The sequence below is a fragment of the Eublepharis macularius genome, chromosome 3 (genome assembly GCF_028583425.1).
Source record: "Eublepharis macularius isolate TG4126 chromosome 3, MPM_Emac_v1.0, whole genome shotgun sequence".
NCBI lineage: Eukaryota > Metazoa > Chordata > Lepidosauria > Squamata > Eublepharidae > Eublepharis > Eublepharis macularius.
Window position 1 is genome coordinate 52508849 of NC_072792.1, and position 23618 is coordinate 52532466.

The 23618-nt window shown below is 42.2% G+C and overlaps 2 protein-coding genes across 3 annotated transcripts in view; one reads left to right on the top strand and one right to left on the bottom strand.

Annotated features, from left to right (window-relative positions):
* The window catches only part of TBC1D8 (TBC1 domain family member 8), a 57861-nt gene extending 44296 nt beyond the window's left edge, over positions 1-13565 (top strand). For both annotated transcript variants that reach the window (XM_054973306.1, XM_054973305.1), the window contains exons 9-20: positions 704-854; positions 1665-1879; positions 4111-4228; positions 5807-6092; positions 6720-6849; positions 7027-7125; positions 7878-7946; positions 9281-9524; positions 10225-10290; positions 10730-10819; positions 11946-12046; positions 12652-13565. In XM_054973306.1, coding sequence (XP_054829281.1) covers positions 704-854; positions 1665-1879; positions 4111-4228; positions 5807-6092; positions 6720-6849; positions 7027-7125; positions 7878-7946; positions 9281-9524; positions 10225-10290; positions 10730-10819; positions 11946-12046; positions 12652-13101 — 2019 coding nt within the window. In that variant the 3' untranslated portion in view covers positions 13102-13565. The remainder of the gene's footprint in view (positions 1-703; positions 855-1664; positions 1880-4110; positions 4229-5806; positions 6093-6719; positions 6850-7026; positions 7126-7877; positions 7947-9280; positions 9525-10224; positions 10291-10729; positions 10820-11945; positions 12047-12651) is intronic.
* Positions 13566-13817: 252 nt separating this feature from the next.
* Positions 13818-22513, bottom strand: RPL31 (ribosomal protein L31). Its single transcript, XM_054973316.1, has 5 exons — positions 22417-22513; positions 18649-18755; positions 17521-17646; positions 14054-14166; positions 13818-13880 (listed from the first exon to the last, which is right to left on the bottom strand). The coding sequence occupies exons 2-5, from the start codon at positions 18753-18755 to the stop codon at positions 13849-13851; spliced, it is 378 nt and encodes a 125-aa protein (XP_054829291.1). The 5' UTR covers positions 22417-22513; the 3' UTR covers positions 13818-13848.
* Between the last annotated feature and the right edge of the window lie 1105 nt (positions 22514-23618).

Sequence of the window (23618 nt, forward strand, 5' to 3'; positions counted from 1 at the left end):
AGCATATCTTAATAACATCTGTGAATTCACAGCCCCATTTTGTACTCTTTGGCATGCTATTAATGTGAAGCTTGAAAAGTAAAGGAGTTCAGATTTTTGGAAACCTGGTATCCTTAAAAAAAATTTTTTTTGAGAAGTGGTAGATAGTTACAAAAACCTGGATATGTGAAAAGAAAGGCCTGCCCTGCTTTGGTGTGAGTCAATCTAAGCTTCTCAGCATGTTGCATTCATTTTCTGTTTAGAGAGTATTGCAGGCTGGAATAAACAGAGTTGGACATAGACATAAAAAGGTTGTGTCTGAGACAGGGCCATTTTCTACATTGTAATATGAAGAAATAGGAATTATTTCTGTGAGTATTTAATATGTAAATTGATGTGTAATCTCTCGCCATGATGGGTCTTTCAAAATGCAGTGTAGGCAATAGCTTTCAGACTCTCTCTAACATTTTCAGTCTCCTGTTTGCCTTCTGTTGTTTCTATTATTCCAGTCAGATAATAGAAAACTTACAGACTTCCTATTTAATATTTCTGCTTTCATTACTGTGGACCTGCATAGATATTGACAAAAGCAGAATTGCCCTCTATGGTCTTTCTGTTTGCATATTTGATCAATACAAATAAATCATTTCTTCTAAAAAGAGGATATTGCTTTACATTGTGATTAATACAAAAATAGCTTTAACATGCATATTTTGGCTTTCAGTCTAGGGAGCAAATTAAAGAGAGCCTATGGAATGATCATTTTGCCGAGTATGGCAGAACTGTTTGCATGTTTCGAACAGAGAAAATCAGGAAGCTTGTTGCTATGGGAATCCCGGAATCTTTAAGGGGCAAACTCTGGCTTCTTTTCTCAGGTAAGAACTCTGTAACTTAGTGTTTCCAACTTGGCCAATAGTTTCACTATGGCAAGACGGCAGCAGAAAAAGGTGTGGTTCTCTTGTGAGCTGTGATTTGGATTGGGAAAGGGAAACAACAGAGACGTGCAGTCCAATTCCGTGATCTAGGGAAGGAAATTACATTTTTTATTAGAAGTACAAAAGGAAGAAAAATGTACTCTTCTGCTCAATACATTTAAATAATAGACTTTTCTTCAATATTACTATTCAAAACAATGTATTAATTGTTATTAGAATCACAAATTTTACAAATTATCTAATCTTACTACACTATAATAGCATCTCTTAAAATGGCAGATATTGCTGAGACAGACTTGACAAAAAAACTGAAATAAGCAGCTTAGGATTTCCTGTCATTTCCTTTATTAAAAGTTCAAGCAGGATCGTTAATACACCAGAGATCGTTATATTTGTTATCTAGGATTTAGCTGTCCTGTTCAGCATTTATGTTGTTAAATTCTTCTAAATGATTTTTTTTTTTAAGGACAGAGAATCCTAATAGTTCTGTCCATAGACATTTAAGTGAAATATGTTATGCAGAGCTAATAAGATGGTTTGTTGAAGCCTGGGTTTTTTCAGGTCTGCAATTCCTTTTCAGAAGAATGCTGCTGAATGTTTCTGAATTTTGGCTAGGAAGTAAGTTAAGTGAATGCAGAATCCAAATTCAGCCTTGCATAGATTCCCTCCCCCCTTACAAATAGGAGCATTTTGTATAAAATGCTTGAATTCACACCTGATCTTCTATTTTGTATTTACTTCTACCTTCAGATGCTGTGACTGATTTGAATTCTCATCCTGGTTACTATGAAAGCTTAGTAGAGGTGTCCATGGGCATGTGTTGCATAGCAACAGAGGAAATAGAACGTGACTTGCATCGCTCCTTACCTGAGCACCCTGCCTTCCAGAATGAAACAGGCATAGCTGCACTGAGGAGAGTCTTGACAGCTTATGCGCATAGAAACCCCAAGATTGGGTATTGCCAGGTAAAATCTGAAAGGCTATCAAAAAATAGATGAATGTCCTTGGACCCAGCCTTAGATTTTTTGGTGGGGGTGGGGGAGGATTAGGCTGGATGGCAGATTAGGAAAAAAACGAGAGCTGCCTAGGTGGTTGTGGGTACAGCTTTATTGGTCCAAATGGAAGAATGCAAGCCTACCCTCTTAGTGCTATCTAGATGGTGTGTATAGTTTCTGTTCCACTGTTTTCTATTTTGGTGAGGGGAACAATGTTGGACACCAACAGGGAAATAATTTATATGCCAACTTCTACAGATCACCTCCTTTAAAGTCTCCCCTCTCCACTCTATAGACCACAGTCACATCCTTTTACTTTCTCTTCTCTGCCCAGAACACTTCAGCATATTAAGGTGCCTTGTACTTTTGTCAGTTTCATCCAGTATTCTCTAGCCTGATAAGAATTGGCTTTCCAAGCCCTGCTGTCTAAAATCCTTTGAGAGAGAGTTCACACTTTCAAAGTGCATCAGGCAAATGTCTTGGGAGATGTGGGGGAAACAGGATCATGCCTGATGTCCCTGATGTCTGTGCTTTCAGCTGAAGATCTGAACAGAGCTCACTATGATTGGGAAACCTGCAAAGGCTAGCTATGCATGTAGCTCTGATTTTAAGTCTTCAACGGAGAGCACAGAGGTTTGACAGTAGACTAGAGACAAATCCTGCTCTGTGTGTTCTCACAGATTCTGAATGTGTGAACAGGGTATAAGGTAGCAAAGCCACAGCTCAGCTTGGGGCTCTAGAGTGCCATTACAAGTCAGTGGTATGCACTCAGTGGCTTATACAGAGTCACATCTGCCTTTACCGTTGACTAAAAGAGTCACATGACTTTTGTGCACCCCCACCCCCACAATAATATAAGATACAACTATTAAATATACAATGATAACCTTTTAAATTACCAGACTAACTCTGAGCATGTAAGGTTGTCTCTCCCCACTACTGTTTAATAGACGAGGGCACGAACAAAACAAAAAAAACACCTCAAACCACATGATTCGTGGTTCATAGCATTCCACAAACCATGAACTTCCGACCTTTTCCCAGTTCACGAATTGGTTCGTGGCATTTCAACTGCCCCGCACCAGCTGCTGAAGCTGGTGTGGGGTGTTTGAAACAAGACAGCCCCTTTCTTCTGCTGCCTGGGCAGCAGGAGAACGGGGCTATCAGTTTAACAGACCCCGCACCAGTTTTAGCCCATCGACTGAACCCAGCACAGGGTCTGTGAAACTGACAGCCCCTTTCTCCTGCTGCCCGGGCTGTCAGTTTTACAGACCCTGCACCGGTTCCAGCACGGGGTCTGTGAAACTGACAGCCAAGGCAGCAGGAAAAGAGGCTGTCAGTTTCACAGACCCCACACCAGCACGGGGTCTGTGAAACTGACAGCCCCTTTCTCCTGCCGCTCTGGCAGCAGGAGAAAGAAGCTGTCAGTTTCACAGACCCCACGCTGGAACTGGGGTCTGTGAAACTGACAGCTTCTTTACTCCCGCAGCTCAGGGAGGCTTGCTATGTACATAACCCTACAGCATTTCTAGGTGGGAAGCAGCTACCAGCCACAAGCCTTACTGGGTAATGACCTTGCCTGCTACTCTGAAACATGGGACAGGTGTGACATTTGGGAACAGTGCACAGAAGACACTGAGTATCAGTGGACTAGGCAATACTGGGTTAGACTAATAACCTGGCTCCGTTTAAGGCAGCTTTATGTGCCGATATTATTCTGTTTCATTCCTAGTTATATGAAATCTTTCACAACAAAACTACCAGTTATATAAGTTCAGAAGTAAAATCACAAGAAGTCATTGGTCTGAGGGCTTTTTTTTCTTTTAAAAATGTAAAGTCAGTCTTGTCAGTACTGTTTACCTTCATCGAGCATCTTTGGTTTTGTTAGATAAAAATGCAACTTTGGAGCAGATTGTCCTAGTCCTAAACATATCTGTTCAAATGGGGAAAATAAGGGAGCACCACAAAATTACAGAGTCTGACTCTGACCATTTAAAAATGTAGTATTCAACTTTGCCAGTATTCATGTACAAACTGAAGGAGAGGAATTCTAGCTGGACTGCAGTGGAATTAATTCAGTAAAGCCTTTAAGGCATATTTACTTCTTAAACTGTTCCCGGATGTAAGAATGGTGTGGGGTTTTTTAAAGTATTTTTGAAAGATGTTGTTACAACTAAGTCTTTCTTCTTTGACCTTAACAGTCCATGAATATATTAACCTCTGTTTTGTTGCTGTATGCCAAAGAGGAGGAAGCTTTTTGGTTGTTGGTTGCAGTATGCGAGAGGATGCTTCCAGATTATTTTAACCACAGGGTGATAGGTGAGAGTCCCCTCACTGTTCTTCTTCAATCTCTATTTTGTCTGTTCTTCCTTGGAACTAATGATAAATACATTCCACAAGTGGGGGACCCACCAGTTACTTTTTGTCTGCTCTCCTCCCCACCCCCAATCTTCAGCTTTCTCTTCTTCCCTAACTCTGGCAGACTCTACTGGGAAAACTGTGACCTGGCTGGATGATGCTTGATGAACCGGGCCCAGTTGCATGGTGGGGAGCCTTCAAAGACTTCCAGGAGTTACATCACTTTTCCCTGTTTTGCTTCCCTACACTATTTCTTCTTTCCCTCTTCCTGGCAGCCCCCATATCCTCACCTTTCCCTGCTTCCTTCTCTCCTTCGCAACCACTAACCTATCTACCTTTTATCTGCCCCCTGATCTTTAGCTATATTTATTATTAACTTACTTCATTTATTTCCCACCATCTCCAAAGCAACTTAAAACATTTTCCTCTCTTCAATTTTATCCTCTCAACATGTTAGGCTGAGTGTGTGTAACTGGCTGGAAGTCACCCAGTGAGCTTCCATAGCAGAGTGAGGATACAAATTTGGGTCTCCCAGATCCTACTCTAACCACTACACCACACTGGCTTGGAGGGGGGGGGCTGCTGTTGAACAGTAGTAAGTAGCACAGCCTGGGTAGGTTATGCAATTCCATTTTAGCACATTTCCCAGTGGTTCCTGTTAAGCTTAGCCCAAATGAGTCCTCCCTCAAAGACCAAAACATCCCTGGAAAGGGCCCCAATCCCTCCCCTTTTCAGAAAGAAACTAAGAATTGAAGTCAGGCAGTACTGTTGATGTTACCTAGATAGCCAATGAGAGCATCTCTTTCTTAAAGCTACAAGCACTCCATTTATCATTTTGGGTTTTTTAAAAAACTTTTTTTAAGACTTCAGGTTTTTCTGCAAACATAGGGCTTTCTTCAGGTTTATAGAAAAATTTGTCTTGTCTGTCCATGGCTCCAGTTTCACAATTTAAGTATCCATAGATGGGTCCACATTGAGAATTAGAAATATTGATATCCTAACGTAAAAGAGTTCAAGTAACAGCCCCATTCCATGAGAAACATTTTCTTCATTAAAAACCTTTATATGGATGTTTGAATTCTTTATACTGGACAGTAAAATAGGAGTTGCACTTCTTTTTTTCATTGTTTACATTGGCTAGCGCATTGTATGTGCAGACCAGAGGGAAATATACTGTGCTTTATTAGTATTGCATAAATCCCTTGTTGCCACTGTATTTTGACAATTATTTCTACTAATACTTAGTTTTCCTGTGCTTTTTAGATTAGACGATATTATTTCATAGAACTCCCCAAAGGAGCTATGCATGTTTTTCCCTTTACAGTGTGTCCAGAGCACTGCCATGTAGACAACTCAACATAGTGAAGTGACCGTTAAGAGAACAGGAGTGAGGCTTAAACTGTGAAAGAATAAACTGTTGGTTGACAAGGCAGGCTGTCTTGGTTTTATATTCTTTTACGCTCTGGATTACATTTGTTTGTCGAGTGAAAGCAAGTAATTATTTCAACTTTGGCTAACATGACTTGCTGTGATTTACAGGTGCTCAAGTAGATCAGTCTGTGTTTGAAGAGCTGATAAAAGAGCAACTTCCAGAATTAGCTGAACATATGAAAGACCTCTCCACTTTGGCTTCTGTGTCCCTGTCTTGGTTCCTCACTCTCTTTCTCAGTATCATGCCCCTGGAAAGTGCTGTTAATGTTGTCGATTGTTTCTTCTTTGATGGGATCAAAGCCGTTTTCCAATTTGGCTTGGCTATTCTGGAGGCCAATGCTGTGGAACTGTGTAGCAGCAAGGATGATGGGCATGCCTTGATGATCCTTAGCAGGTATTGTTCCAACTTTTGTTGAATTAACAAACCGAGCTGCTGCAATACAGAATGGAGTTGAACATTTATTAAATAACAGTAATAATAATGCAAAGCTTGATGTGAATGATGTGATCTTCAACATTAGCACAAAGCAAAGCAGCTTCCAGAACCCTGATAAATAATGGAATATCAGATTTTCCTGTTGATGCCTGTATCTATAAATATTCAGTCAGTGCTACTGCGTTTCTTTTTTAAAGCATAAGGAGTCATACTCGTCTAGGAGCAACTTCATTGTTAGTGTCTGAATGGATCATGTTCAATAAGATGTCTTTTAAAAACCGCAATGTTAAAATTAGCATTCTTTAAGAAAGCCAGAGCACTTTACCAGTGTATTGTACTGCAACTAATTGTCTTGTTTCCAAGAACTGTCTTCTGCAGTTGGTAGGACACTTCTGTCACTGGGGTGATTCCAACCAATTTCCTCCTCCTATTGCAGATCCCCACAATGTTAACCAAACAGTTCTTATGTGAACCTCTGGGCATTCTTTCAGGAGGTGTAATGAGCACATGGTGCACAGCACAATTCCTGTTTTGCAAACTCTGCTCATAGTTTTTGTTGGATCTAAAAGAAAATGTTCCTTTTAGGTTTTTAGACCATGTTAAGAATGAGGAAAGCCCACTGCCACTGATTGGGAATCAGCATGCCTTTTTCAGTGATGATCTGGAACCCTGTCCTGTAACTGAAATAACAGATCTAATTCGAGATTCTTATGAGGTAAATATTAAAGCAGCACATGTTGGATCACTTTTTCCTGTTTAAATTACAATTATGATATCCTGTGTGTCAAATACATTTTGGTTTAAAAACTGAACATATCCTATATTTAAATATGTACATTGCAATAAGAATACTTCTTTCAGTCTAAAGTAAGATTTTATTCCTGAATATTAGAAATTTGGAGACCATTCCGTGGAACAGATTGAACACATGCGCTACAAACACAGGATTCGTGTTCTGCAGAATCATGAAGAAACCACCAAACAAAACGTGGTGAGAATTCTCCGAATCCAAAAATTGCACTCGTTTAGACCATGCTAGAGCACTATATAAATGCAGGCTTTAAACATAATGGCTTTGCTCAGCTATGTGAAGCCTTACACCAGCACAAGGAGCCTTCCTCTGAAGGAAGAGCTTCTGCTTTCAGAGAGACTCTGCGCTTGACTGAGAAGAGCGGTAAGCCCAGTGGACTGCCAGTGCTCTTGCACAATCAGACTGGAAGCTGGGATCCAAACTCAATAATTGATTTCTAAAGAGAACAGAATGAGACATCTTACGCTTATTTAGATACTTCTTTCCTAATTTTTTTCACCAATGGGGACTCAAGAGCTTGCCAAAAAAGTAGTATATATTAATAAACAGAGGAAAAGGTTACAGTAAAGCTAACAAAGAACAATAGATGACATCCTGGGCTGCCTCTGAATCTACAGGGCTGACTCATTCAGGGCCAAAGGCTGTGAACCAAGTGCTTACATATCTGGCCACACTAGCTTTAAATGCATGCAATAAGAAGGGAAGCAAAAGCTCAGCCTAGATTTGCGGGGGCAGAGATGTTCCCAAGAATTCCCCTCCTTTTGCTCAAAGAGCCTCTGGCTGTGCCCCAGCTTAAATTACCTGCAAACCTCTATTAAAATGCAAAGCTACTAAGGGGAATGGTACAAGCCATAGTAATGTAAATGTGTGGCTGCCTTAAGTAGCCAGGAGAAATGTCAGTTTTCTTTTGAGCTCACTCTGTTTCTCTTAAGCTCAGAGTGGTCATCCCAGATGTTTCCATTCTTCCGGAAGACTTGGAAGAGCTTTATGACTTATTTAAGGTATGCACATCTCTGAATTAACTATGGAAAGGAATCATGTGGTTTCTGAATGTGTATGTGCTTATAGATAGATATGCTTTGTTAAGCAATTAAAATACGCTGCTTTGCAACTAGTGTTTAGTCCTGTAGTCCCTTTTGAGATGCATAACATCAGAAGTGTTATGCAAGGTGCCACTAATCTAAACCTGAATCAAAGTACATCCCTTTCTTTAGTATAGTTAATCAAACTGGAAAATTAACAATACTCTGATACAGTTCAGTATGGTGGCTGTTCTGTTGCCTGGCAGCCTGGCTTAGATTCCAAGAATATCAGAGGCAGGGAGAACAGAGCTAAAAGAGCAACTTAGCAGACAAGCATGTTGACCAGACAGCACATTTATATACAGTTAAGTGTGTTTTTTTCCTCCAAGTGGTTAGTTCCTTGTGAGGAGAGCTTTGGCTTTACTCCCACAGAAGATCTCCATGAATTTTTGTGCACATTATGCCCCCATATTCATAAAACCCTAATTCTGTTTCAGCATTTCTTCAACTCTGTATTGGATTCTTGCTAATGTTGTCTTTGTAAATTATGTTTATTTAACCTTTGGCATTGTTTATGGAATTGTCCTTGATACTGACTGTACCAATCTCACACAATGTAATCCACCTTGATTCTCAGTGAGAAAGGCGGACCATAAATGACATAAATAAAATAAATCATGAGACTCCATGGTGGCTTCCTTTTTCCAAAATACCTTGTTTAGAGAAGGGAAACAGCAGAGATTACCATGGGCAAGTATAGGAAATGCCATTCCCAATACTTCCCAGCTCCTCTTATTGAGAACTAATATAGGAGCATATCAGCCTGAAGCTATCAACAGATAAGGGTGAGGGGGATCTGGTGGTGAGGAGGACCAATAGTGGGAAGGGCTGATGCCAATTCAAGCCCATTACACATTGGATCTAAACCTCAGAAGGGTATGGATACAATTCATAATTCCCTCAAGTTCACCATGCTGTCACTAATACAGTCAGTGTGCAGTCATGCTATAAATCATACTCATGTCCTATTCATTTAAACGGAGGGGTGTATCTTTTTTTGTGCTGTGTATTGAACAATATTAGCACTATACCACGTTGCCATGATTCTAATGAAGGCTCTAATGTATATGGCGAGTGGCCATGTTGGTCTGCAGAACAGTAGGATTTGAGTCCTGTGGCACCTTAGAGACCAACAAGATTTTCAGAGTGTACATGTTCTTAATGTATATGGAACTTCAAAGTTTCCAGTGTTCCTCACCAATAACTTAAAATTTTCTTTTTTCTTATGCTTGTATTGTTTTAATTCTTCTTAGAGAGAACATTTAATCAGCAGCTACTGGGAATGGAACAGTGCAGTTGTGATTCAGCGCCACGACCCAAGCAGACCTTACGCTGAGCAGTACAGAATTGACTCTCAGCAGTTTACTAACCTTTATAAACTTGTCTCACCTTGGACATGTGGAGAACATACTGAGGTTCTAGCAGAAAGGATGTTCCGGCTTCTTGATATAAATATGAATCATGTCATTGAATTCAAAGGGTTTGCTGGCTGCCTAGGTAATTCTTTGAAGATGGATTTGTCACTGGGGGTTTAATCAGTGTGTTCTGGAGCATGGATAGGATTTCAAATTTAGAGTAGTCCAGGTTGTATGACATTTACCTGGTAGTCCAGCTGCTAGAATTCATTCAATCCCAGCTGCCTTTTTAGGGTCAGAGAGCACTCCCGTGGGAAGAAAAAAATCATGCCACCTTGCATTTGCGCAACCCTAAGACCCACTGTAACTGTGTTATGGGGCTTAATGCAGTATGCCCAAAGAAATATCCACAGAACTGAGCCTGCTTTTTGAAATTCTTACACAGGATAACTTAATGGCCCCCTATCAGTGTTTGTCTGCCTGTGGATAAGGTCAGCCATCCTAGGGGCAAGGCTTCTCTTCAAAATCTGCAATGTTATTTTGTATCATTAAGCATTTCTGCCCCAATACTTTTCTATCTGGTAATCCCTGAAGGTTAAAAGATGTAGTCTTGGACAATAGGAAGTCTTAATGAACAAATTCTCCCCAACACCCCTTTCCCAGTAAATTTTGATACTTTCAGACACTACCAACATGTGTTAAGAAAATGTCCAGAATATGGTGAATCTACTGCTGTAATCATAATCCTGTACTGAAGATACTTTGATACACTATGCCTTAAGTTAAAAAGTATCTTACACTTGAAGTCAAATATCAAGAGTATACTTTTGTACTTCTTACAGATATTATGTACAATGGAGAAATGAATGAAAAGATAAAACTGTTATATAAACTGCACATTCCACCTGGTAAGTGGCTTGGGAGATCTTTGCTCCTTTTCTTCTCCCTTTGTGCAGCTCGCTTAATAAATGTGTAACTTACTTCTTCTAGAGTACATATATTCTACATTTGGCCAAGTTTTCTTGGGAAAATTAACATAATGCTTTATGTGTATTACTTTTGATGTCTTGCAACCAGCTTAGTTTTTCTTTAAACTCTTGGTTTCCCTTATGTATGAACCAAATGCATTTCCTGGAGCAAGCTAACACTGGTAGTATTGAATGCTTGGGTGAATCCAGGGGGCCGTAGAGGAAGCTTTGTGTCAGCAAGAGAGCATCTTTACCCCTCCTCCTTTCTGATCAGAGCACCATATCCTAGTACCATAAACTGGAAATTAGAAAACTCTGGATGTGTGCAGGGAAGGTAAGCCTATAAAATTAGATTATAATGATATTTCTTCTTTTATAGCACTCACGGAAAATGACAGAGACAGCCAGTCACCACTGAAAGCCCCTTTGTTGTCAACTTCCAGGCCATTAGTAATTGGAAAATCAAATGGTAGGTAGTCTTAGATTTCAAATACTAGTAGCTAATCTGATAGGTACCTACTTTGCCCTCTTCAGATTACCTTTCCCTTGCTTGTTAGAATTAAGAACACAAAAATCGGCTGGATCAGATGGGTGGTCCATTTAGTCCAGCATCCTGTCTCACATGGCAGCAAACAACAGGGTATAGAGGCCAAGGTCTTCTCCTGAGGCTGGCTTCTGGAACGGGTATTCAGATGTTTACTGACTCTGAATGTGGAGGTTCCCTCTAGTCACCATGCCTACTAGCCACTGATAGGCTTATCCTCCATGAGTCTAATTGCCTTAAAATGGTCTGTCTGTAGCTATAACTACATCCTCCAGAGGTGATTCAGGTTTTAATAATTACTTACGTGAAGAAGTATTTTCTTTTGTCCTACTGCGCATCAGCTTCATTGGAAGCTCTTGAGTTCTAGTATTTTGGGAGAGGGAGAGAAAGTTCTCAGTCCACTTTCTCTACCCCATGCATAATTTTATAAACTTTTAATCAGGTTCCCCCCTAGTTCTCTATTTTCTAAACTGAAAATTTCCACTCTTTAGCTTTCCCTCGTAGGAAAGGTGCTTCTACCCCTTAATCATCTTGGTTGCCATCTTTTTCTCCAGCTTTGCAAGGTGACCAAATTCCAAATGAGGCTGCACTGTAGATCTATACAGGGGCATTAAAATATTGGCTGTTTTTATTTTCAGTCCCTTTCATAATAATCCCCAGCATGGTGTTTGCCTTTTTCACTGCTCTGGCACACTTGGTTGACTCTTTCATTGAGCTATCCACTATGACCCCAAAGCTCTTTTCCTCCCAGCAAGTTCAGACCCTATTAGAATATACTTGAAGCTGGGATGTCTGTTCCAATGTATATCACCTGCATTGTTACCAACTCACCTAGTCTGGAGATCTTCAATCACCCTTTTCACCATACGAAGTAATTTTGGGTAACGCTAATATGGATCCTTGTGGAACCCCGCTGCTTGCTTTCTATTGCAAGGACTACCCACTTAGTCTTACCCTTTGCTTCCCATCATTTAACCAGTTCTTATCCCGTGACTATGAAGCTTACTCAGGAGGTACCTTGTCTAAAGCTTTCTTGTATCCTCCTAACCAGGTGACACCATAGATTATCAGAAGCAACTGAAACAGATGCTTAAAGACTTAGCCAAAGAGAAAGAAATGAAGGCTGAAAAAGAACTACCAAAAATGAGCCAGGTAAGATATGAAAGAATGTAAAATTACAATACGCATCTTAGCTTGAGTATTTTACCAAAAATATTATGTTAGCCTAAATCTGAATCTTTTCCTACCAAGCTACATTTGTGTTCGTTTATTCCATGTTAAATATAATGGAACTCAAGATCAAAACTCAATAGCTGCATGCAGTCATGAGAATACAATTGACCTGCTTTACAGGGCTGTTGTAAGGATTGAGGTGCTTTTAAACCTGAAAGGTGAAATATAAATATTACCATAAACAACTCAGATTCTTCCTTGTGCTCATGTATTATTGCAGTAGTCATGCAATAAAATCTCAATATATGGTGCATGTGACTTAAAACATATTTCAAAACTTGTCTGAACACTGAGCAGAAAGCGCCATCCCAACAGGCCAAATGCTCAGTCTTTCCCTCTACAAGCAGTAAAATGCTTACCTTCCTGAGATGAATCTGTACAAAACCTTTCCAATACTGAGATATGCAACTGCACTCCTTTCTCCTTGCTGTGCAGTGCCAAAATCCCTGCCTAGTTTCCCACTGATAGTAAACTGGGATCAGTAACAAAACAGTGCACTGAACCTTATATGCTTTGCTTTCCAGCGTGAGTTCATCCAGTTCTGCAAAACCTTGTACAGCATGTTTCATGAGGATCCAGAGGAGAATGAGTTGTATCAGGCCATTGCCACAGTGACTACTCTATTACTTCAGATTGGAGAAGTGGGTCAACGAAGCAGCAGTTCTGGCTCTGGTGAATTTACTGAAGATCTGCAGACTGAGGCATCTACATCCGATCAGGATGTGGTTTTTACTGACAGCGCAAAGCCTCCAAAGAATCCCCAATCCTTACCCATCACGGAAGGGGACTGGATTGTTTCTTTCGAACATATCTTGGCTTCACTATTAACAGAACAGTCATTGGTCAATTTCTTTGAAAAACCTTTAGAGCTGAAACCAAAACTGGAGAATGCAAAGCTGACTCAGTACAGCTGCAAAACAAATGGTGCCAGTTACCCATCACGAGGTGATCCTGAACATCTGAGTGCACAGTAGCAAATGTCCAAGACAGTGCACTCAACTCTACACCAAAGCTCATCATATGCAGCATTGAGGCTTTGTATTACTGTCTGACTTGGTCTAATTTTTCTGCCAAAAAGCTTTAAAGCCAAAACACTTAAAGGAATTTTTGGCACTGTTTCTCTTCTTGAATGTAACTTAAAAGAAAACAGTCTTCACTTGGAAGATGCTGCAGATGTGTTAAAACCAGTTCCCGGAAAACAATGCAGCTGAACTCTTAGCTTGACAATTGTGTCTTTAGCTACTGACTACAGGTTTTATGTATGGTTGCCTTTTTTGCACTAATACTGAATACTTGTTTCAATGCTGGTAATTGAAACTATTAATATATTTGATTCAAGATTTGTATGTCTTGCTTAAATGTTCAGTGTATACATGGGCTTTTTACGTTGGTCCGTGAGAGTGCACTTTTCAATAAAAAAGCTTTTGTAGTATATCGACATGCAAGTGTGAAAAGGAATACCTTGAACTGATGGTTCACTGAAGTGTATACTCCTTTCTAATCACTCTCAGGCAATATATTCTCCCACCGTGCTAAGCAGTCTATAGCTCTGAGAGGCATCTGAAGAATCATAATGGGCTTATTAGAGGCCTCTTGGAATATTTGCGCTCAGGGCAGCACTGAACTGCTAAGTTATTTATGAACATAAGGTACTGTTGCTTTTAGTTAACAAACTCTGAGCTCATTAATGTTACTTTTTATAACTTTATTGTAATGAAAGATTAGTTTTCATCCACATTGACAGTCTGTAGACCTGTGGGGAACAAAAAAAAACCTACATAAGATCACAAATATACATTTAAAATTCACAACACATTTCTTTCTTAAGAAACTCCTAATCTACAGAAACATTCCCTCATACATACTACAAGGAGCAAATCTGAATTCCACCTCCCTCTCATATTCTACAGACATATAAAAACTTACTTTTGAAAGTAGTAACTGGCACATAAGTAACCAGAGTGTACAATTTATTGGGTGAATCTTCATCCTCATTGCGTTTTCTGGATAAACGCACACGGATGCGGTAAGGAACATTCCTAAAAGATATTGTAAGTACAATTGATATGCACTTAGAAGCATGTCCTGTTGAATACTTCAGAAGTTAGCAATTACAGAATTTAAGATGCAAAACTACTAAAAAAAGAGCACTTTGGTACATTACAGGTCTGCACTACTGCCATTACTATAAGCATTTAATTTTTTCTAAATTACATTTAAAAACTGACTTGCAATAGGGTTGTTCATAGGGGCCCTGGCTTACAATTATATTCGCACCAGCCTTAGTTATAAAAATTGACTATAGAGATTTAAATGTCTTTGTTTCATGAGCTGACTATTCATAACACCTATTAGTTAAAACTCTATTAAACTACAGGAAGGGAGGGTGGGAGGTATGCCATTCTGTTGTGTCATATACCAGACTAGCAACAAAGCCTGTTGTGGGGGAAAAATACAACGGGCTCTAGAAAGGGGAGGGCGGGCAGGCAGGCATTCAGTCCTCCTCTGTCGCTGATTCCACCTGGTGAAGGAGGGGGTGGGCATTCTCATTTGCTCCACATTGATCTGCCTGATCTCAGCCATGTGAAGGGGTGGTAGGCTTTGCTACCTGCTCCATGCTGGGTAAAGGGGGGCATTGCCTCCCGTTCTGCACCTGACTACAGCTGGGTGAAGGGGGACAGGCATTGCCGCCTGCTCTGAGCCTGATCCCAACTGGGTGAAGGGGGGTGGGCATTGCCACCTGCTCCCTGCAGGGTGAAAGGAGGAACAGGCATTGCCTCCTGCTCCATGCCTGATCCTGACAGGTGGGCAGCAGACTTTACTACCTGCTCTGCTCCTGATTCCGGCAGGTTGAAGGGGGAGGCAGGCATAGCTGCATGCTTGGCTCCTGACTCCGGCAGGGTGAAGACAGGGTGGGCATTGCCACCTGCTCAGTGGCTTATTCCAGTAGGTTGAAGAGGGCAGGCATTGCCACCTGTTCTGCTCATCCTGGCTGGATGAAGGGAAGAAGGGCATTGCCTCCTGCTCTGCCATTAATACCAGCTGGGTTAAGGCAGGGGAGGACATTGCCACCTGCTCCACTCCTAATACCAGCTGGGTTAAGGTGGGGGATGGACATTGTCACCTGTTCCACTCCTGATCCCAGTCGGGTGAAGGAGAACAGGCATTGCCATCTGATCTGCTCCTGATCCCAGCTGGGTGAAGGGAGGTGGGTATTGTCACCTGTTCTGCTCCTGATCCCAGTTGGGTTAAGGTGGGGGAGTGACATTGCCACCTGCTCTGCTCCTATTATCAGCTGGGTTAAGGTGGGGTGGGTGGGCATTGCCATCTGTTCCACTCCTAATACCATCTGTATTAAGGCACGGGGAGGGCATTGCCACCTGCTCCGCTCCTAATACCAGCTGGGTGAAGGCAGGAGGCGGGCATTGCCACCTGCTCCCATCCTGGGCTTCCCACCATGGCACGTTTTCTGGAGGGACATGGTGCCTTGCCAAGGCTTCCCTCCATGGCAGCGCCCTCTAGTGGTGCACCAGGGTATAAAGTGAGGTGTCTGAAATACGCTTACTGAATTATATAGTAAGAAGAAGTTGAGAACTGGTATCTGGATTGTAGTGTTGAAGTGTGGTTGTTGGTCTTTGTGTTAACTGCTAGATGGGAATGTGATTGGGGGGAGTAGAATGGGGGGGGAGATAGTCCCATTATCAATAGGATGTGGCACAGTGAGATACGGTAGTGGGAAAGGAATACTCCAGGTAAGGGAAGAAAAAGCAGAGATTTGCAGGCAGTTGCCCCTTCTGATTCTTCTTACAGTCAGGGTGATACTGGTGACCATATCACTGTCCCACTGGGCTACATCTTGCCTTTAAATGCTAGCTCAATTACAGACAAAACAGCAGCCATCCATGATTTAATTCTGGATAAGACGCAAAATCTGGCCAAGAGAAAGGAGAGGCATTAACCCCTCCCATCTATGCCCCAGGGGGTACTCAGTGATGCATCAGCATGGTGGGTGGGTATTGCTATAGTCTAATGGGATTCTCTTCCCCTGGACTGACACCCTGTCTAGGACATCCATCAGGCTGCCCATGTGAGCTGGTGGTGGTGATCTCAGAGATCATGTTGACACCTAGGCTGGTTATTTGGGGGCACTTCAATATCCATGCGAAGGCAACCTTGTTGGAAGCAGCTCAGAATTTCATGGTCTTCATGACAACCATGGGCTTGTCTCGGGTAATAATGCTATGTAAGCAGAGGGGTGCGATTCAGGTTTCCAATTCAGGTAAAGTACCTGAATCTCGCAATGATTCAGGATTCGCAAAGCTCAAAGCTTCCTGAAGCGATTAGTATCGCTTCAGGAAGCTTCAGATCAAGGAGCTTAAATGTGCCTTTCCGTGCTGCTTTGCAGCAGCAGCATGCCATTTCGGGATTCTGGTAATTCTGGATTTTTCCCCCAAAATCTTTTGGAGGTGCACACATCTATATGATCATTGACTGAGATGATCCACCCCTATAGCTTGATGTATCCAACTGGTTTTCAGATGGCATTAGACTTTCCTGTTGATATGGTCAGAGCTCCTGTCAAAGCTCTGGCTGATCTCTGGAATGAGGAAATGACCCAAGCAACGGATACAATCGCTCCTGGGTAGGAGTGTGAACCTGAAAAATATTCAGGTTTCCTGCTTCGGAAATACCCAAAACCTGAAGTGGCAAGCCGCTTCAGATTTTTGAATTGCTTTGGAATGCTCCGTAAAAATTCGAAGCATTCCAAAGTGATTCAGGGGGCTGGGTTTTCTCCCAGAACCCCCACATCTCACCCTCCCAGTTAGCCCCACCGTCCCCTCCAACCCACTTACCTGGCCCTTTCCTGCCACTTGGAAGCAGCAGGGCCCTTTAAACACCCCAAAAACCACAAACCCCAGCCCCCAACTTACCTTGGCTCTGCTGCTGCAGTGGTGGAGGCCACAGTCCAGCAGCAGCAGCTCTGGCCTTTGCTGCCCTGCGGGCCCGCGCAGCAGCAAAAGAGGCCGAAAAGACCCTTCCTGCCCCTCAAATGGTCGCCGTGGTGGGTAGCATGGGGGTGGGTGCCATGTTTGCTAAAGGTGTGCTAAAGTGCCACAGACGGCTCCTGAGCCACTAAGTATCACTGTCTAAACAGGTCCTATTAGCTGTCACTATTTACTTGGCAATCAATATCCTAGTAGTATGTTCAGGAGCTATATATTAAAAGTCTCAGTGCTGCAATGGATAACCACAGCAGGAATCATACAGGTACATCTGACCCCACAAACGGAACTCTCTGCATTGGTACAGCTGTGTTTATCACTCCGGCCTAAGAGCAAGTACCAGTGCAGCAAGTTTTGTTGACTATTAATTATAGTTCTCCTGAAATGTACCTTATTCCTTTTGCCCAGACAGCTTTGTTCAAGCGGGTATCAATGCGTACGTCAGGTGTCCCCATCTCCTTCATTGCAAATTTACGGATTTCCTTGAGAGCCCGTGGAGCTCGCTTCTTGAAACCCCTGAGAAAAAAACAGCAGTCATCAAAGCCAAGTGCTACTAAACTTGAAGAATAAGCATCATGATTTAAATTACCTGCTCAGCATTAAGGATTTTACAGAAGTGGCTGAGAATGCTGATCAGATTCTCTTATGAGAAGATGCCTAGTGGTAAACAACTTCCCCGGAGAGAACCCATGCCTTGCCCTTCTGTTTAATTTCATGACAAGAGCATGAACTCCACACCTTACTATTATAAACAGGAAAAACAAAAGGCCTGCTCCATTGTACATGAACAGCTCACTGGAGAGACCATTTCCTCTTCTAATTCTGCCGTGCCAAGCCTTTACGAAAGGCTGATGTGTATGCAGATGAATTAGTGACTCCTGAATTTAAATGGGACCTCACACCCAAACTGGGGCAACAGTCTTGGTCTATCTAAATGCAACAATAGCCTCACAGTGTTATTTTTGTTGTCCAGAAATATTAGTATGTTCCATCAAAAGCATTTGTTTGATTCACTCAAGTTTTTCTACAGCAATAAAATACATACTTTGGGCTGCTGCCCAGCACTCAACACATTGGCTTATTTGAAACTTTCCTCCATTTGTAAACATAGCTCATGAACTGTAACAGGTTATAGAATTGCAATTCAGGAATCAGTTTTGTGTGTTTTTCGCATAGAAGGACAAAGCCTTAAAAGTGTGTGACTACTGAGATGTGATGTTTTCAGGGATTTGGAAGAAATCCCCCTTCTGTGTCCACCCTGACCCATTCCTACACTGCTTAACATATATACGTGTGTATAAAGTGCTATCAAGTCTCAGCCTGCTGGGGGTTTCACAGGAAGAGTTTAACAAAAGTGGTTTGCCATTGCCTGCCTCTACACAATGACCTGATCTTCCATCCAAGTACTAACCAGGGCTGACCCTGTTTAGCTTTCGAGATCTGGCAAGATTAGGCTAGCTTGGGTCATCCAGGTGAAGGTATATATACATACATAAAGGGAAAATAAAAGCCACTCACACGCCATGGATACGTTTATGAATGTTGATAGTATACTCCCGAGTGACCACCTCGTTGATGGCGGATCGCCCTTTCTTCTTTTCACCACCTTTCTTTGCAGGGGCCATCTGTATACAAGATCAAGACTTTTCAAAGCCAGGTATGATGTAAGCCCCCCTCATTCCCCCACAGTGAGGCAGATTTTCCCTCCAAAACGGTAAAGATTACTTGCTGTGGCTGGACAGCCTCTGGTAGCATGTCTCTGGGTATAATTTAAAAGTCTTTTGTCCCACACTTTAAAACATATAATTAGGACTTATATCCCAGCCCCAAAATTTGGTAGGGGAGAAGCAAGAGCCCATGTCTTCTTTAAATGAAATGGCACTAGAGGCTGAGTGAAGTTCAAAAGGAAACAGCAGGTTTATTAAACAGGCAGGGTTGGTATATAGGTAGGCAGGGCAAAAAAAGCTGAGGTACTTTTTTATTGCCGAACAGAATACCTCACAGGCACTAGGCGCTGTAATCTTCTTAAAGTTTAGTTTCAGTGGTTAAATATCTTAAAAGTGAGAGGTTGGTAGTTTCAGACTTGGGTTACTTTAACAAGGTTCCTTCACTGATTTCACTTTAGATGTTCTGACGTCAGTACAGCACTCTTTTCCCTTTACACTAGACCCAGCATCCTCCTCAGAGCCAAAACCCCCTTTTTTAAACACTGGGCAGGAATTATTCTTCTCCCAAAGATAAAACCCTGATCACTTAGCTGAAGGGAGTCTCCTTCCTCTGCCAATAACAACCGCCCCTCCCCTCCCCCCAGTTCTATCTTGTCTGTGTATATTAGTCCTGGCTTTCACATTTAAGTACTTTAACTAAAAGTCTTCCATAAACCTATAGCTGTCCCAATTAGAGCAAACTTTTCCTTTTTCCTCACACAGAGGATTACTAGTCTGACCCTCCTTGTCAGACTCCAAACTTTAACTCCTTCAACAATTCTGTCAGCACCAAGTGTTACCTTCTCACTGGCCTGATCACAGAGAAGAGGAGCCACCTGTCAATCATTCTCCCTTCAGACAGTTTTTTCACCTTTTCCCTTCCACTCTCTGGGTGCTGCACTTAGTAAACTTTTCATTTAAAAGCTCATTCTGTCACACCAGGCTTTACATCAGGCCCATTTTGCAGTTGTTTCAAATATAATGCAACACTGATGATGTTGCTCGACCCCAACTCTTCCCTCAGCCTACAAGAATGCTCTGCTTATTTGATCAAACTGTTATTTATCACACAAGTCTGCAGGAGAAAACTAAATTAGTTATTTCTGATCAATACAGGGCACTTAATATGGCATTTTTAGAGAGCTATTGGGGTCAGATATTGTGGCTTATCTTGTACCACCAAAAACGCTACACCCACTGAAATCTATGGGCTTAGGTGGGTGCAGCTTTGGGTAGGATGGCACGATTAGTGTGGTCAGAAAAGCGGAACTTCCCAGCTCCTTCAGGCAGGAGATGCATGAACTTGGCTTGCTGCTGAGTTTGCACAGGGACTTCCTCCTCCTCCTCACATGAAAATCTCAGAGAGAAACCAACTCTGGCTGTTCATGAACTGCAGGTGTGCAGGTTAACTGGAGTCAGTTTTCAACTTACAATGAGTTTCTGAAATTGGATCAAGCCCTGGTTTAGAATCCTGGAGGTGGTTTTGGGAGGTTAACCCACACACTGGCATTTCTATGTCAAGGGCAGCTGCAATTCATTTGTCATCAAGATTTTTTGCCAAAAGGGTGGAGGGAAGGTAAAAAGAAAGAAGAGGTCAGGAGTAGGACTCATTTGGGCAACATTATGCAGTTTCAGGATAGAAGATGGAAAATGTTAGAACAAAGTCTACCATCCCATTCTAGTACTTCCAACAGGGTGGGGAAAATTTAAATAGACGAGGAGAACTAAGGTGTCACTTCTGACACCAGTGGTTTGTAATTCAGAATTCTCTACACCGGAACTGCTAGAAGAGCGAACTTGAACTTGTAGGAATCTATATGGATGAATAAGACTTAGTGAAAGGTTGGAGGATATAATCAAAATGTTAGATAAATTTGCAGCATTCACCTACATTTTCAGTATTTGCAGCTGAAATTATTATTAGAAGGTATATAAAGAGCAGATTGGCCAATTATAACAAATATTTATTTTATTTACTTCATTTATGCCCCACCTTTCTCCCCAATGGGGACCCAAAGTGGTGTACGTCAGCCTCCTCTACCTTTTATTCTCACAAAAACACTGTGAGGGAGGTTAGGCTGAGAGTGCGTGACTAGCCCAAATACTGATCCATTTGCAATCTAAAGAGGAAAAGTATAATGAAAAGTGGGGGGGGGGAGATGCTGGGAATTCCATTCCACAAACAGAAAAGGATTTACGGAAATATTTCTACAAATGTGATCAATATAAAAAATTGTTACATATTTCAACAACTGAAGTCTATACTGTTCTGATGTACATTTATAATGTGAGCAACACCAACTGCTAGCATTATCAGAATCCAAATACAAGCATATTGCATAACTTTGAGGGATGTTTAATAGTTCAGTCATTTGGGATACAAATTCAAACTGCAGATCCAAAAACTGTTGTACATGGTGGAGATGGACAAAATGACAAAACTGAAAGATCAAAATCCAAGTGAATTTTTAAATGACTGGGGGAAACTTAAGGAGTATCTTGAAAGCAAGTGGGATGTAAAAGGACAGTTGTGGTCTCTGGACAATTATTAAGATGTATAGAGAATAAGTAAAAAGCTTTACCTTTTATAATAGGGACAAGTATTTGAATAGAGATAATAATAAGAAATAAAGGGGTTATAATGCTGTTGGGAGTCAAAAAGGGGAAAAGGGAGGGGGAAGGGATGGGGGGCATATATACTGATTTAAAGGGTAAATGTAGTTATATTATGTATTATGGGAATGTATGTTAAAACATTCAATAAAAATTGATTAAAAAAAATAATTCAAACTGCAGTTGCAGAGACTCTTTCTACCAACCCATTCATCATCCGAGAGTCCGTTATTAAAAACTACCTTGCCAAGGCTATTCCCCCTTCTACAGAATATGCAACTCCTTTTCCCCAATCAATTAAACATATATATAAAATAAAAGAAGCACCAGGCCACTCGCACAATATTCTGCAAGTCAAATAAATCTCCAGCCTTAATACTGAGAATGCCAAGATCCATCCTGAGGTACGTTCTACCTCCTCTCCCACCTCCATCATACTAGCATACTGGATTAATTTTTCGTGCAAGAACAAGCATTCCACGCAAAAGTCTTCTCAGAAGAAGTACTAAAGTTACAATGAAGGGGGAAAGCAAGATTCCGGTAGGGAAGAATCATATCACAGCCTTTTCGAGTTCGTCTCTCCGCTCCACTTACCACGATGTATTAAGACGGCTACAGGACTACTTTAAACCCACCTCGTTTCCCAACTCCCAGCAATACTGAAATATCTCTTTCCCCTTCTCAACGCCTTGGCTGAGTGGCCCTTAAGACCTCCAGCCACGCCAGTCCCTCCGCCGTCTCTAAGCAGAAAGTGGACTAGGCCCTGAGGAAGCTCCTGGGCGCGGGGGTGGGGGCGGCGGCTCTCGGTTCGGTCTGGCGCCATTTCCGCACCAGACTCAGAAATACAGAGCCCCACAAAAGCGTCCCAGACCCAGGCAGCCAAGACCCCTTGGACCACCGCCGGTGTGGGCCGCGGAAAGACGGATGGCTCCGGATAAGAATCACCACTTCGGCCACTTCTACTCACCCTTTTGGGGACCAGACCAGAAAGGAAGGCGCTGGGTATTCTGGGAAAAAAATAAGGAAGCCGAAGCCAACCATAGAGAAAAGGAAATAGCGAGACGAGAGAGAACTCTTCCGAGTTAGGAGGGCGCGGAGAGAGCCGCATCCTCGCTAGTGGTTCCGGTATTCAATTGAACTTTTGGCTGGTCTAAGGAGCGAAACTGCAAGGACAGAGCGACACCATTGCCTTCGACAATATATCGACACCATTCAGTTATGGGAGGTCGTAAGGATACGTGTATGGTGTTTCTCTAGCCTCTAGAGCAGCCGTCTATGTTTACGGTCTCTACCACATCTGGAGACAATCGGGAGAGCCAGTTTGGTATAATGGTTAAGAGCGTAGGGCTCTAATCCGGAGAACCTGGTTTGATTCCTCACTCCTCCACTTGAAGCCAGCAGGGTGACCTTGGGTCAGTCACAGCTTCTAGGAGCTCTCTCAGCCCCACCCACCTCACAGGGTGTTCTGTTGTGGGGATAATAATGGCATACTTTGTAAACTGCTCTGAGTGGGTATTAAGTCATCTTGAAGGGCAGTATATACATCGAATGTTATTATTAAAATTGTGATTGTGCGCATGCGCCCTTTTTAAATCTTCGTAACTTGCTGCTTACTGCAGAGATGTCGTTCAGCGTGCATGGCCCCAACCCTTGGAATTCTCGCCAGGGAGAGATCAGTGTGTTGTTTGTGGGTGATGCAAGCTGAAACTTTGCAAGTGACTAGACCCAGACATGGCAAAGTGTGATACATCTAGAAAGTTCTCCATCGTGCAAGCACTTGTCGCAATCAACCCATTAAGTCCTTAAGGTGTCAGAGGGCTCTTAGTTCTTCTGAAATAGTGATTCCCAATGTAGTAAAGTAGGCTTGCCTTTGGTCTGTGTGTCACTTTTGAGAATGTCGAGTGTTGGGCTTCAGTTCAAATGTCTTCTTGCTATAAAATTATCTGGGTGACCTTGGGCCAGTCTCTCTGGCAGGATACGCTGCCTACTTGTATCTGAGGAAGGGAGCTTTGACTCTCCAGAGCTTCTGTATGTGTCAAGTTGCAGCTGACTTATGGCGACCCGGTAGGGTTTTCACAGCAATAGATGTTCATTGGTGGTTTGGCATTGCCTGCCTCTGTGTAGCATCTTTGGACTTCCTTGGTGGTCTGGCCAACCCTGCTTAGCTTC

Bases quoted from the DNA above. Each gene is read 5' to 3' on its own strand.
- RPL31 (XM_054973316.1), bottom strand. From the start codon at position 18,755: ATGGCCCCTGCAAAGAAAGGTGGTGAAAAGAAGAAAGGGCGATCCGCC. The intron at 14,167-17,520 runs GTACATTTCAGG...AATATCTTTTAG, and splicing joins GTCTGGGCAAAAGGAATAAG to GAATGTTCCTTACCGCATCC. The intron at 13,881-14,053 runs GTAAGTTTTTAT...TGTTCCCCACAG, and splicing joins GCCAGTTACTACTTTCAAAA to GTCTACAGACTGTCAATGTG.